Genomic DNA, 14,001 nt, shown 5'->3' with positions numbered 1-14,001 from the left:
AAAGTCCTCGAGGTATAGACAAGAGTAAAAAGAAGTAAGTTTTGATATGAGCAATGAAAAGTGGCCAGTAACCAGGAGAAGGAGAAAGTAACAAAACTGCCGATTGCCTTACGAGACCACATGTAGGGCACTGAGGAGGCAAAGATTTCCTAAATACGACACAGAAAGGATCGACTATAAGGGATGTATTGGCAAACTGGACGGCATTAAAATTGAAGAATTTCCGGGGGCTGCTCGGGAGTTACAAGTACTTGCTGCTCTTTCAGGTAACCCAAGCTTGATTTCCAGACCCCACAAAGAACCAAAAGTTAAGACCAACCATCATTCTAGTTCCAGGGGATCAGACTCCCTCTTCTGGCCTCCACCGGCACCAAGCACACAAGCAGTACACAGACATCGAGGAAGGCAAAAGACTCAGATGCACAAAATAAAGGATTTCCATCACAAAACATACAAATGGGAGAATGAAAAGAGCGAACGCAAAGATGGCTCTGTCGGGAGAGTGCTCACCGTGCACACAAGAGCTCAGTTTACCATGTGCAAGGCCAGGCAGGGCGGCATGTTCCTGTGATCCAGGGGGAAGGAAACAGATACAGGAAGAGCCCTGGGCTGCCTGGCCAGGCAGTCAGTCTAGCAAAACCTCGCTCAAAAAACAAACAAGCATAAGCAAACAAACAAAACAAAACAAAACAAACAAAAAAACACTGATTGGGGGAGATAACTGAAAACCATTGGGGCACTGGGAGGGAGAAATAGGAAGAGCTCATACACAGGCACATACACACACATACACACACATACACACACATATACACACACACACACGCACATACACGCACACATATACACACATACACACACATACACACACATATACAGACACATACAGACACATACACATATACACACACACACATACACACACTGTCCTAAGGAACAAAACATAAAACCCTTAACAAAACAAAAATTAAAGAAACTGTCTTCTTCTGAAAAAAAAAATCTATAAAAATCCCTTTAGTCAATGTCTGAACTGATGGTAAAACATTTAAGGTTTTCCATCTACCATCAAATGGGGACGAGAAGGTCAGCCCTCAGTACGTGTTTCTGGCGATTCTAGTCAGTGCAATCAATCAAGATGTGAAAGAAAAAGGAACCTGAGAGACTAAAACCTGAAAAGGAAAAAATTGTAATGTCATTACTCAAAGATTACTATATTTTTTTAGAAAATCAGAACAGATCTACAATTGAATTATTTATAAGCGTGGTCCCTGGATTCAAGGTCAATATGGAAACTAGATACCAATTCCTATTGGAAGGTGATCGGTATCCGTGCGGACTATAAAATACCAACGTTGTATTTACATAGCAAAAGTTCTTTTCCGGCCATAAAGAGCTCGAACACTACTTCACGCAGCTCCACCTCGTCTGTAAAGAGCGGTCCGGTCTGTAGGGTCCGCCTGTTTGAGTCAGAGAGGGCTTCCAAGACAGCCAGGAACCGGGACGACGTACTGTCCAGTAGCTCATCCAGCAGGCGCTCAGTGACCGTCCGTGGCCAGGGCAACTAGAGAGAGAAAACCAGAGCAGGAGACAAAGACTGTGCTGACTAGCCAACGCTCAGAGCACAGCTTGTCTCACAGTGACACGGTTGCCTTCAGGCCTCTCGTGTCCCTACAGAAGCCGTCTAAGCCACAGCGAAGACTGCCATTTCTTAGGTGTGCCAGTGTTTCCGAGGCAGTATGGAACTGTTCGCTGTGGTCGCTTGTCAAAGTAACACTGTCTCCATTGGTTTGGTGGCACCTTAGTGACAGTCCTAGGGAGCTGATACTTGAAGCCTGGACAGTCACTCAGAGCTGCCTTTTAGATTCAATGTCCAGGAAATCTGTGAGTTCAGGTCAGTGTTGATAAATGTTGCAGACTACCCTCAAACTCAAATATAAAACGCTGTTTTATGGTGTAAATAACTCAGGGTTTAGTGGTTAATTCTATCGTAACTTGATTGGATGGATGGATGGATGTATAGACGGACGGATGGACGGACAGACGGACGGACAGACGGACAAACGGATAGACAGACAGATGATCTGTTTGGTGTCATAAGCTCAGAAACTGGAGTTAGAGCTGGAAACTGAACCCAGGACTTCTGGAAGAACAGCCAATGCTCTTAACCACTGAGCAGTTGGCATTTGGTGCTGTGAGAAGCCACTGGACGCTGGTTTGCCTTTCAATGGGACGTGTGACTCTGAACCACTAACAGAAATGTTCTGAGCCCTGATTTCTTCCTGTGTTGTGAAAAAGCACCACAACAGATGGTTTCCAAGTTGCCCTCCAGGTTCTGAGATTCTGTGGCTCTTCTGTCAGAACCTGCTCACTGCCCTTGTCTTCATTTCCAGTCTCTGCGTGGCCATTCACAGAGAAGAGCTGACGCTGTTTAGAACGGGCAGGAATGGCTTCGGGCAAGGAGGAAAATTGAACCCAGAGGACATTGAGTTCAGAGAGGCAACAGGGAAGAGTATAGATAGAAAGAAAGACAGGAGGACAGGAAGACCAGAGGACAGGAGGCAAAGGTTGAACCCCACAAAGTATCTGACCCACTCCCCCAAAACAGTACTCGGTGCTGAGGTTGGGAGGGCCATGTGACCAGTTAAGACACTGGAGAAGTGGAGCACTTCCATACTGGGCATCGTAGTCCTCTGAGTTCTCTGACATCCCCACCAACAGAGAAGCCAGCATCTTCCAAATGAATAAGACTTTCTCCCAGGTGACTCTGCTGGCCCTAAACCGCAGTGGGAAATTATTTTTAAATCTTCTGAAATGTGGGGGGGTTATTTGTCACTATAGTATAGTCTAGTTCATGACAGTCCCAATGGAAAACCTAAAGCTAATGTCAAATGTCCAGAGGCAAGGGTCTATGTAGGCCAACTCTGAGGACTGTCCATTTGCAAGAGGCTTTTATGCAAACCTTTCCCAAGCTCATCTCCAGCAACTCATCCATTAACATTGCAAAACTGGGATAATGAGAGGCCCCAAAAAGAGAAAGGGATGCCGGGAGGCCGTAGCCCAGTGAGGAAGACATTCCATGGCTCTAAAATCTGGGGCAGGCTTAAAGGATCCAAAGGAATCACACACACACACACACACACACACACACACACACTGCACAAGGATGTAGAGAAGGAAGGCCGTGGAGACTTACACTTTGAACTTCCTTTAGGTTGAGTTTTATCTTCGGTCTAAACACATTTTTGTTTTTCCTTCTAGACTCAAATACTCCTCTTTTGAAGATCATCACAGCCATCTGTCTCCATGAGAAGAGTCAGAGAAGAAGTAAGAACAGGAAGCTCGCCTCAGCCACTAAGATTGAGTGCTTAGTCAACAGCGCTGTGCAGTAAATTTCTCCCATTTCATGAAATTTTCATACCTTTATCGTGGCCTCTCTGTAATATTTTTGGGAGCTTTCCAGAGAAGATGAGGAGCTCATTAATTCCAGTTGCCTTAACTCATCAATTTTAGCTAATGCACGCCGAGCAAATGCCTGTGTTGCAATTAAAACAAATTTAATTCACAATAAGTTGGGGAAGAGTGATTAAAAATGTATAAAAATGGTATGTTTTGATGTCTGAGGCATTTGATTTAATCTGAACTAAACTGCAGGCTGCTGTTGACTTTTTATCACACAGTAGTTCCCCAATCTATCATTTCCTATAAGCACCATTAAGCTCTATAAATCTAAAGTTAATAAACATCCTGACACATTAACTTTATGAATTATAGAATCTGTAGGGGAAAGCCAAAATATAAATAGAATCTTTTTACTGAGTACTGTTCCCCTAACAATACACACAAGCCCGCTCACACCCAAATGCACACACACATGAGAATGCACAAGTACACCACACTGAGATGGTCTTCACAAAATTCAACCTTCCTAGGATAACATGCGATATATTGTTTATGGCTGCTCACATGACGACCGCCACAGGGTGAGGTCTCGAAAGGCCTTATTCAAGTTTCCCAAAGAACCTGAGGGAGAGTCTGGGAGAAGGTGGGTTCTATCTCCTGGAACCACCACACCGCTGTGATGATTCTCTAGAGACAGCAACGAGGGTTCGGATGGCGGACCCCCTGAGAACAGTAAAGTAGCCAGAGGTTACATCATCCGTGGTTCCAGGATGCAGCAGATGACACATCTAACTTGCAAATTTTTGTGTCATTGATTTCGCCATTTTTAAAAAATACTTTACTCCTAGCTTTTCACAGAGAAAGTTTCAGGCCAGCTACAATATTAGAAGTAATAAATGTATAAGTTCTCCAGAAAGCAAGAACCCAACAAGAATCAAAAGGTCAAAACCACTTTTGTTCTTGTCCCCTGTCATCTCAGGAGCCATGGAGCATTTACACACTCAAGTTAAACATGCATATGTGGTGAGCAATTTCTAGAATTTTTCTGAGTTGTAGAAACAGCCTAGAAGGGTGTGTTTTCACCACTCCCCTGGCTAGAGCCTGCTACCACCTAACAGTTCAGAACTCATCCGGGCAGGATAAAAACAAACAGAAGAAACTATTAGTGACCAAATCATGTGCATGAGTTTGGGAACAGAACAGGTTAGATCTGAGCATAGCCCTGAAAGCTGTGAACCACACCAGGCTCCCAGCCAACAAGTTAAGGGAACAGTGAAACCCAAGCAGCAGCCTCAGACTGGGCTTTGCATCCTGGGGGAAGGATGTGTCAGCCTGAAGAAAGGTAGGCTTTTCTGAGTTTCACCAAGGCCACAAGTGAGTACTGTGTGCCATAGGAAGGACATGTGTTTAAAATTATCCTGACTTCATGCCAGCCAATGGGAGCCCCTTCTGGCTTGTTACATGTCAAGTGTTCAGCCTAAAAGATGTAACCCCCCAAAAATGGAGAAGCAAATATGACAAATCAGTCTGGAGGCAGATAAGAGTCAAAAAGAAAGTATAGCAGGTGTAATGGGTTCTAAAACTGAGCAGGGAAGGAGGGAGAGCCGAGGAGAGGAAGGTTCTGGAAACTGAGCAAAGGAAGACAGCAAGGGCTGGAGAAATGGGTCTATGGGTATAGTGCTTGCTACACAAGCATGGAGACCTGAGTTTGGATACCCAGACCTGAGGTTAAGCCAGACACAGTAGCTCACATCTGTAATCTCAGCATTGCTATGGCAACATGGAGGCAAATATCTGGATCATCATGGGCCAACTAGCCTGGAGTAAGCAACAGTGGACAAGAGATGCTATCTGAAACAAGGCGAAAAGCAAGGTCCAAGACCCAAGGTTGTCCTTCGACTTCCGCATGTGGTCTCTCTCTCTCTCTCTCTCTCTCTCTCTCTCACACACACACACACACACACACACACACACACACACACACACACACCTTACACACGAAAGAATAAGGAATAAAGAAGGTCCAAGCTAGCAGGGCAAGAGTCAAGAAGAAAGAGCACATACAACGTTGCGGGGGGTTGGGGGAAGCCACAAAAAGGAATAGCCAAGAAAATGTCTTCAGATAGAACCAGGAGTTTCTTGGATTTGCTCCTTCCCAGTTCTTTGGCTGCTCTGTTTCCTTGAGACATCTAAAGGGCTTCAAATGCTGAAGCCGTCCACCTTGGAGAGCCACGTACCTCGCCGTGGATACCAGCCTGGCAGTCATAGTGGCACTGGCAGACAGCGGTGTAGAGAGTGGCTCTCCATGTCAGGTACCGGGCGGAGAGGAGCGGGACAGACGACTCCATGCACATGCTGGCCCACAGCAGGAACTCCAAGGCCTGAGAAGCAGAGAGCACAGCCCTGTGGTTCTCCCCTCTCAACACTAGCCATGGTGATACCGTTCAGAATCACCAAAGCCCACGCCGTAAGTGCAGGTTATCCACTACTCCGATCAGTTACCATAAACAGTGAGGCAAAGGAAACCAGTGCGTGTGTGTCTGTGTGTGTGTTCGTGAGTATGTGCACATGTGTATATATGGGTGCTGGTGTGTGGGGAAGTGTATATGTTCACAGGCCAAAGTCAACACTGAATGTCTTCCTCAAATGTTCTCCATTCAATTTTTTAAAATAAAATTAAGTCCCTTACTGACCTGGGCCTCACTGATTCAGCTGGACTGGCTGGCCAGTTTGTCCCTCACACACACACACACACACACACACACACACACACACACCTGTCTCTGTGGAGGAGTTATAATTGTGCGACCGTGCCTGGCTCCTTTATGAATATGGGTTCTGGAAATCAAACTCAGGAGTTCACGACTGTAAAGCAAGCACTTACCAAGAGCCCATGTTCCCACCCCCCCGAGTTTTTGTTTTTTAATTTAAGTTGAGAGAGCCCCAAATCTCAAAGTAGCTGTTTTGGAGTCTTTATTGTTCTAGAATAGTTCCTTAAGAGGCCTATGAGCTGAGCTCATTTTCAGCAACCTTCTTCAAGTGTGAGCCCCGGTCTAGGAGCAACTCAAAGTTGCTAGCTGCTCTGTGGGAGGGATGTGTTGTTTTGGTCCAGTGGGATTGGGAAAATGGAAAGGGTTTTGGCAGTCAGACTGAAGTCAGATAGACTTAGGCTGCATTCCCAATCCAGTGTGTCTCTGGACCTCAACGGTCTCATCTGTACAATGGATACTTTAATACAGCCCAGCCACACGGCTCTGGAGAAAGAACCAGTATGAAGGATGGGCTGGGGCTGTGTTCAGTATACTGTTAAATACTCGTCATAGTTAGAAGCCTATTGCTATGATCAAACACCGTGACCAAAAGCAGGTTGGAGAAGAAAGGGTTTATTTGGTTTACAGGTCCACTCTGCAGGGCATCACTGACAGAAGTCAGCTCAAGCAGGGCAGGAACCTGGAGGCAGGAGCTCATACAGAGGCCACGGAGAGATGCTACTTACTGGCTTGCCCTCTACAGCTGGATCAGCCTGCTTTTTTATAGAACCCTGGACCACTAGCCCAGGATGGCCCCACCCACAATCTCCAGGCCCTCCCTTATTAATCACTAATAAAGAAAATGCCTACAGCCCAATCTTATGGAAGCATTTTCTCAATTGAAAATTCTTCCTCTCAAAGGACTCTAGCCTGTGTCAAGGCGACATAAAAGCCACCCGGCAGAGTACTGTAAAAATGGCAACAAGAAAATGCGACTTAGGAAAGCTGACAAGTGTCCTGGATCTTCAAGTAATGACAACTTTGGACAGCGGATCACAATGTCTCTTCCAGTGAGAAAATATGGCTTCAATAACTAATTGTTAATTTCTTCATTGGATCAATGACCAGCCTGGAAAGAGGACTGCATCCAAAGGCCCCACGGCTCTGTGGGTGGAGCAAACCCACAAAGTGCACGTGGTGTAACAGTCAGAAGATGAAAAGGCAGGATTTCCCCTGTCTAGTTAGTTTCAATTTCAAAGGAAAAGAAACGACTGTATGTAACTGAGGATGTAACAGCAGTGTGCAAGTCTAATCAGCCCTCCACAGGAGATACAACCCTGTATCTCCTGGCAAGTAGTGGCGCACCGTGAATCTTGTTGACTAGCAAACAGACCTTCACTAAAGGGGCGGTTCACCAAGCTGACTACGGAAATACTTCAAGCAATCATAGAAATGGAAGGACTGGAAGCCTTCTTTTCATCAATGTCACCAGCACCAGCGCAGGACATCCCAAGTCTTCCCTACCGAGACTTTCTATCCCAGTAACAAGAAACACAGCGTGGCAGCACAGGGCCATTTTCAACATGAGAAAATAACAACTTCATAATCTAAACGAAAATCCACCTTGATATGCTTCCAGAACTTAGTCCTAGGTAGATCTTCTGGGAAAGTCCCAAATGATGCACAACTCACTTCCAAACACAGCCGCCCAAGAACCTGAAAATACCCAAGTGTTCTGTGCTCCCCTCTAGATCTGCCTCCGGGATAAATCTCTCAGGTCCCTATAAGAACTCATTCAACTCCATCTCCCTTATCCAACATGGCTGGTGTTCGGTGGTTTTGCTCTAGGGTGTGTGGGTGACCACAGTGAGGAGATTCAGGCCCAGTTCTGAAGACAAGACACTGCCAAGTCAGCCCCTGGGTGCTGTAGTGGTGCTTTGGGCCACTGAGGCCAAGGCTGTTGGTTTACCTTGCCAGCATCGTCTGATCCTGCTGTTGTCTCACACCCGCTGCCCCACAACAACCCTGTTTGATCATCGTGGTTCAGAGAACATGGAGTGAAAGTCTGTGTAAATATCCTCTTCGAGTCAGCATGCCTTCGAAAAATCCACCGAAGCTTCCGCAACAACAAAAAAAAATTCATGTTTCAAAGCAAAGAATAACTTCCCTTCACAGTTACACATGGGTTTGGCTTTAAGAGTTGGAATTAAAGAAAGAAAGTAAAACTCAAAGATCCTATTGCCAGAAGGGACCTTTAAGTTGAATCTAACCTAGTCTGACTCAGAGAGTCTGAGCTGTTCCTGAGAGATGAACTGGGACTGGAATTCGAGTCTTTGAACTGCTAAGTGCAGCATTCTTTCCGCCTCACCTTGAGGCCTTGACAAAGGAGAGAAGTGTGCCAAAACCCGCTGGAAAACCTGCTTTCAAGTTTGGAGATGAAAAGCCATTGCAAAGAAGAAAAAAAAAAAAGATTCCGTTTGTAGCACTTTTTTTTTCTCTAGCCTAAAGACTAGAAATAATTATTTTTATTAATAAAATGAATGGACTAAAACAGGACAATTTTCTTCACAGAAAAACAAAATGCCAAAAAGTTAAAAATGTAGAAGGACCTAAACTAAGGACCCCACAAAATAAAGCACACTTCAGGTGTCAGCAGGAAAGGAGAAAAAACAATGAACTAGTTCAGCCACTGGATGGCAGTGCAGCCTTGTGTGTCACAGGTTTATGTTGGAAGCCACGGTAAGGCTGACTTGGAGTTATGTAATGTGGGAATGGCTTGATGGCTTCACTGAAATAGCTAGAGAAGTAAAATGGAAGTCTGTGCTTTTGCTAGGATGTTCTTTAACATTTGTCGAGTCCAGACTGCCTTTTACGATGCTGCAGAAGACTCTAGATTTATTCTGTGACCCAAAACAAATGTGTCTCTTGATTGTTAGGAAAAGTTTTGGACAGATAACTCCTTGTACTATTGAGGCATGTACTGGTGAGCGGCTTCTATCTGAAGAAAAGCCCTTCATCAGTCCCGGCCTTTGGGATTCTAGGGGAAAGATCAGTCCCTCCCACACAGCTTCTTCACTGGAGTAGATAAACAGAATAAGGCAAGCCAGGGGCCGACTTAGTGACTGGATAGCCAGTGCTCTTATGGAGTTGGGCAGTGGTACTTGTGACAATGGCCTCAGAACACCTCAGTCTACATAATTGTGAGCAAGTTCAGTTTTCTCACATCTGCACCCCCCCCATAAAAGTGTGGCTGGGCTAATTTTTAGTGAAAACAGTGTCCTTGTTAAAGTGTTGGTACGAGGATGAAGTAAGAAGATTCATGAAGTACTCAGCAGAATACATGGAATATGGTGAACAATGGTCCATATGGTGATGGTAGTGGTGCTGGTGGTGCTGGTGGTGCTGGTGGTGCTGGTGGTGCTGGTGCTGGTGGTGATGATGGTGATGGTGGTAGTGATGGTGGTGATGGTGATGATGGTGATGATGGTAATGGTAGTGATGATGGTGGTGATGATGGTGATGATGGTGATGGTGGTGCTGGTGATGATGGTGGTGGTGATGGTGATGATGGTGGTAATGGTGGTGGTGATGGTGGTGGTGGTGATAGTGGTGGTGATGGTGGTGATGGTGGTGGTGGTGGTGGTGGTAGAGGTGCTGGTGGTGATGGTGGTGATGGTGGTAGTGGTGGTGATGGTGGAGGTGCTGATGATGGTGGTGGTGGTGGTGGTGGTGGTGGTGGTGGTGATGGTGATGGTGGTGGTGGTGGTGGTGATAGTGGTGGTGATGGTGGTGATGATGGTGGTGGTGGTGATGGTGGTGGTGATGGTGGTGGTGGTGGTGATGGTGATGGTGGTGGTGATGGTGTGGTGATGGTGGTGGTGGTGATAATAGTGATGGTGGTGGTGATAATAGTGATGGTGGTGGTGATGATGATAGTGATGGTGGTGGTGGTCCTGGTGGTGATGGTGGTGCTGGTTGTGATGGTGGTGGTGGTGATGACTACTCAACTATCCTCTTCTACCTTGTACTTTATCAGAGACAAACTTAAGTCCCATGTGGCTGAGACAAGAGATGTTTGGTGTGAACTATAGATCAATTATTTTAAGATGACTATCATATTGATTCAGAATCCTCTTAATGTTACCAAGCATAAACACTAACAAACAAACAGACCTCTGTGCCTGTCAAAGCTCCGGTGAGCAGACACCGTAGCAGAGCCAGCTATGGCGGCTCCGTGGAGTTAGCAGTACTTGTGAACACTGGGAGCACAAATTCTTTTTAGGATCTTCACAGCAACTGAAAGCAGCATGGGCGGTAAAGTCTGCAGATCAACCTGGCATTATATGTGGGACAGCCTCGCCTCTGTAAGTCTGCAGATCAACCTGGCATTATATGTGGGACAGCCTCGCCTCTGTTTAATTCATACTCAAAACACTGGGCCAGATCTCTTCAACTTATTATTAGTAATAGTCTGGGTTTTTTCTTTTTTCATTTGAGGAATGAAACAGAAAGTGAACATACAATTAATGTATTCATGAAGCATGCAAATGTCGTGCCTTCTATCTTTATTTTTTGTGTTGTTAACTCTAAGATACATGTCCAATTTTAACAAAATGTGTAATAGGTATATACATACATATATATACATATATATATATATATATGTATATATATATATATATATATATATATATATATATATATACATACACATATATAAACACTTGACTACTCAGGGAAAGACACTGATAAGGAAGCAGTGTTTCCCACACCACCAGCAGCTCCAGCAGGGTCTCCATGGGAGTATAATCACCCTTTCTGGCCTGCGCTCCAATGCCTGGAGAAATGAATGCAGGAAATAAATCTGTCTTCTGCCAACAAGCGTGTGACCAACATTGTGGGGAAAATCAATAGACATGGCAGGGGATTCCTCCTGCTGAAACTGCCCAGTGAGCACCAGAGTGTGAGGATGGTGTGAGTTAGTGTCTCTGGGCCTAGCAGATGGCTCAGCCCGTGCAGTGCTCGCCTCGGAAGCACAACTACCTGGGTTTGGGCCCCAGAACCCATGGGAGGTGCCAGACATGGTGGTGCTTGCTTCATCTCTAAACACTGGCAAGCTGTGGGCAGCAGGAAGCAGGCTGGCCAGCTAGTCCATTCTAATGGATGGCTCTCAACCAATGTCTCAAAGGAGGCAGACAGAATTCCCAAGAGTGATCACCAAACAGTTCAATGGCCTGCAAATACGCATTGCGTTTGCACACACATGAGTACACACCATATGTGTGTGTGTGTGTGTGTGTGTGTGTGTGTGTGTAAAAGTCCCCTTGCACACAGCTGCAGGAGGAGTTAGGGAGTTTGGGTGTTTCTTCCAAGTAGCATGTGAGTCATAAGTAAGAAGTCCAAGAACTCCATAATGTAAACAGTTCATCCTCAAAACTAAGACATTTCCCAGAGTGACAGAGGGCACTCTTAATGATTACTGTGGGACAAACAGCATAAAGAGGAATGTCCTGCTCCAGCCAGGAAGGAGAGTCCCCACTTCCTAGAAACCAGATGAGGATCAAGTATGGCAGATGTGAAGTCTGACACATGGAGACACTAGAACACACACACACACACACACACACACACACACATACACCTTTAATGAGTGCACTGTAGCTGTCCTCAGACACACCAGAAGAGGGCAGTGGATCCCATTACAGGTAGTTGTGAACCACCATGTGGTTGCTGGGATTTGAACTCAGGACCTCCAGAAGAACAGTCAGTGCTTTTAACCGTTGAGCCACCTCTCTGGCCCAATAACCCTCATTCTTTACATATGACCCTCACTTCATATGATTACCAATAAAATCAAGACGGATGCATTTTATGTATTGACTAACAGTTAAATGATTCCTTTGCTCAGCTCAGCACTCGGTGAGAGAAAAGCGGTACATTTCATACCTTGGAAGCCTGTCCTATGATCATCAGCTTTCGGCAAATGGTGTATATGTATAGGGTACCTAAGTGAAGAAAAAGAGCATTAGTATGTTTTACAGTCGAAGACCGAGACTGAGTATTGCAGTGTCTATGGCTTAGGTCTGCCATCCCCCAAAACAAATGCTCTCATGATGATGGATGCTGGAAGAAAGTGATAATCGTTATAGTTTTTCTTGTCACTTCAGCACAAAATCACGGCAATAACTAATGTGATCATATTTAAATATGTTGACGCCACAATCTTCCCGTCTCAATTTTATGGCAATGCAAGTTGTACCGGCTGGTTTTGTATCAACTTCACACTAGCTCAAGTTATCACAGAGAAAGGAGCCTCGGCTGGGGAAATGCCTCCATGAGATCCAGCTGTAAGGCATTTTTCTCGACTGGTGATCAAGGGGGAGGGCCCAGCCCATTGTGGGTGGTGCCATCCCTGGCATGGTAGACCTGGGTTATAAGAAAGCAGGCTGAGAAAGCCAGAGGAAGCAAGCCAGTAAGTAACATCCCTCCATGGCCTCTGCATCAGCTCCTGCTTCCTGACCTGCTTGGGTTCCAGTCCAGACTTCCTTTGGTGATGAAGAGCAATGTGGAAGTGTAAGCTGAATAAACCCTTTCCTCCCCAACTTGCTTCTTGGTCATGATATTTTATGCAGAAATAAAAACCCTGACTAAGACACAAGTTTTAAAATATACCAGAGAGAATAACATTTTAGCGGGTAATATATATATACCATGTGGTTTTGTTATGTTCTTTGTTCCTGTATCTTTCTTATGGTTGAGAATGAGAGGTTTACTTCTGAATAATATTAGGATACATTTGATCAAGAAGGAAGTCGAGGTGGTTTAAAACTTGAGACAGGTAAGAAGTTCTGTTTTACACCTTTCCTGCCTCAGATAATATTCACCCTGTTATTAAGTCATTCCCTATAGTCAGTCTAACAGAAACTACCATCACAGAATGGCATTTTGTGTCCGGGCAATTAATTACAAGAGGAAAGCAGGCTGAAGGCAGGATGGGAGGGGCTATAAGCCTGCTTGAAAGCGCTCAAGCTTTTAAAAGGCTTGGCTCGTGATGGCAAATAGTTCTACTACTTTCTACAAAGTAGCTGATCTAAGATTTACAACCATCAAAATTCATCTCTAAAAGCATCTGCTCCAAGAGGCATTCCTTGATTTAAAAAAAAAAAAACAAAAACAAACAAACAAAAAATAGGAGAGAAACAAACATCAATTACACGAATCAGCAGCAAAAACACTGAATGCTGCCTGAAGTACTTACAGCACCTAAGTCTCGGGGAATTAACTGCCAGCAACCAGGAACCAGGCAGACTGCGTGCTTTGCTGGGCTCGGCTGTGCTGACAATGGGACTGGGGCTCAGTGGGCAAGCTAGCTGGGCGTGATGACTACACACGGAACCCCAGTCCTGGGAGGGGAGACAAAGGGGCTGTGGACTTCCTCTATGCTCCGCCCCACAGCTACCTGGCAAGAGCCAGGCGTGCCTGACTCACTATAAAAGGGCAGCTTGCTCCCTCCTCACCCTCTTGCTCTCTTCTCCTCTTGCTCCTGCTCCCTTACCCTATTTCCCCTCCCCCGTATCTCTCCATGTGTTCATGGTGGGACTCTATTCCTCTTCTCCTCTTCTCTTTCTCCCTTCCCCCTCTCCCTCTCCCTATCTCTCTCCCTTTCTCTGTCTCTACTAACCCCTCAACTCCCCATGACGTAAATAAACTCTATTCTATACTCTATTCATAAAGTATATGTATATATCTACTCATATATCTCGTGTGGCTAGTCCCGGGGGGGGGGGCAGGGGAGATACCTCAGCACGAGGCCTCAGAGGCACCCCCTTCTCCCACACCATACCATGATTCC

At 45.5% G+C, this 14,001-nt stretch overlaps 1 protein-coding gene across 1 annotated transcript in view; it reads right to left on the bottom strand.

The window, feature by feature from the left end:
- CFAP54 (cilia and flagella associated protein 54) overlaps positions 1-14,001 on the bottom strand; it is a gene marked incomplete at both ends in the record, with an annotated part of 273,781 nt that overhangs the window by 241,480 nt on the left and 18,300 nt on the right. The window contains 5 exons of the mRNA XM_080935383.1: positions 1,363-1,561; positions 3,194-3,295; positions 3,419-3,532; positions 5,637-5,780; positions 12,096-12,154. Coding sequence (XP_080791509.1) covers positions 1,363-1,561; positions 3,194-3,295; positions 3,419-3,532; positions 5,637-5,780; positions 12,096-12,154 — 618 coding nt within the window. The remainder of the gene's footprint in view (positions 1-1,362; positions 1,562-3,193; positions 3,296-3,418; positions 3,533-5,636; positions 5,781-12,095; positions 12,155-14,001) is intronic.

The sequence above is a fragment of the Micromys minutus genome, assembly GCF_963924665.1.
Source record: "Micromys minutus genome assembly, chromosome: 22".
In the NCBI taxonomy this organism is placed as follows: Eukaryota; Metazoa; Chordata; class Mammalia; order Rodentia; family Muridae; genus Micromys; species Micromys minutus.
The sequence above is the reverse complement of the archived record's forward strand: the minus strand, read 5'-3'. Positions and strand labels throughout refer to the sequence as shown.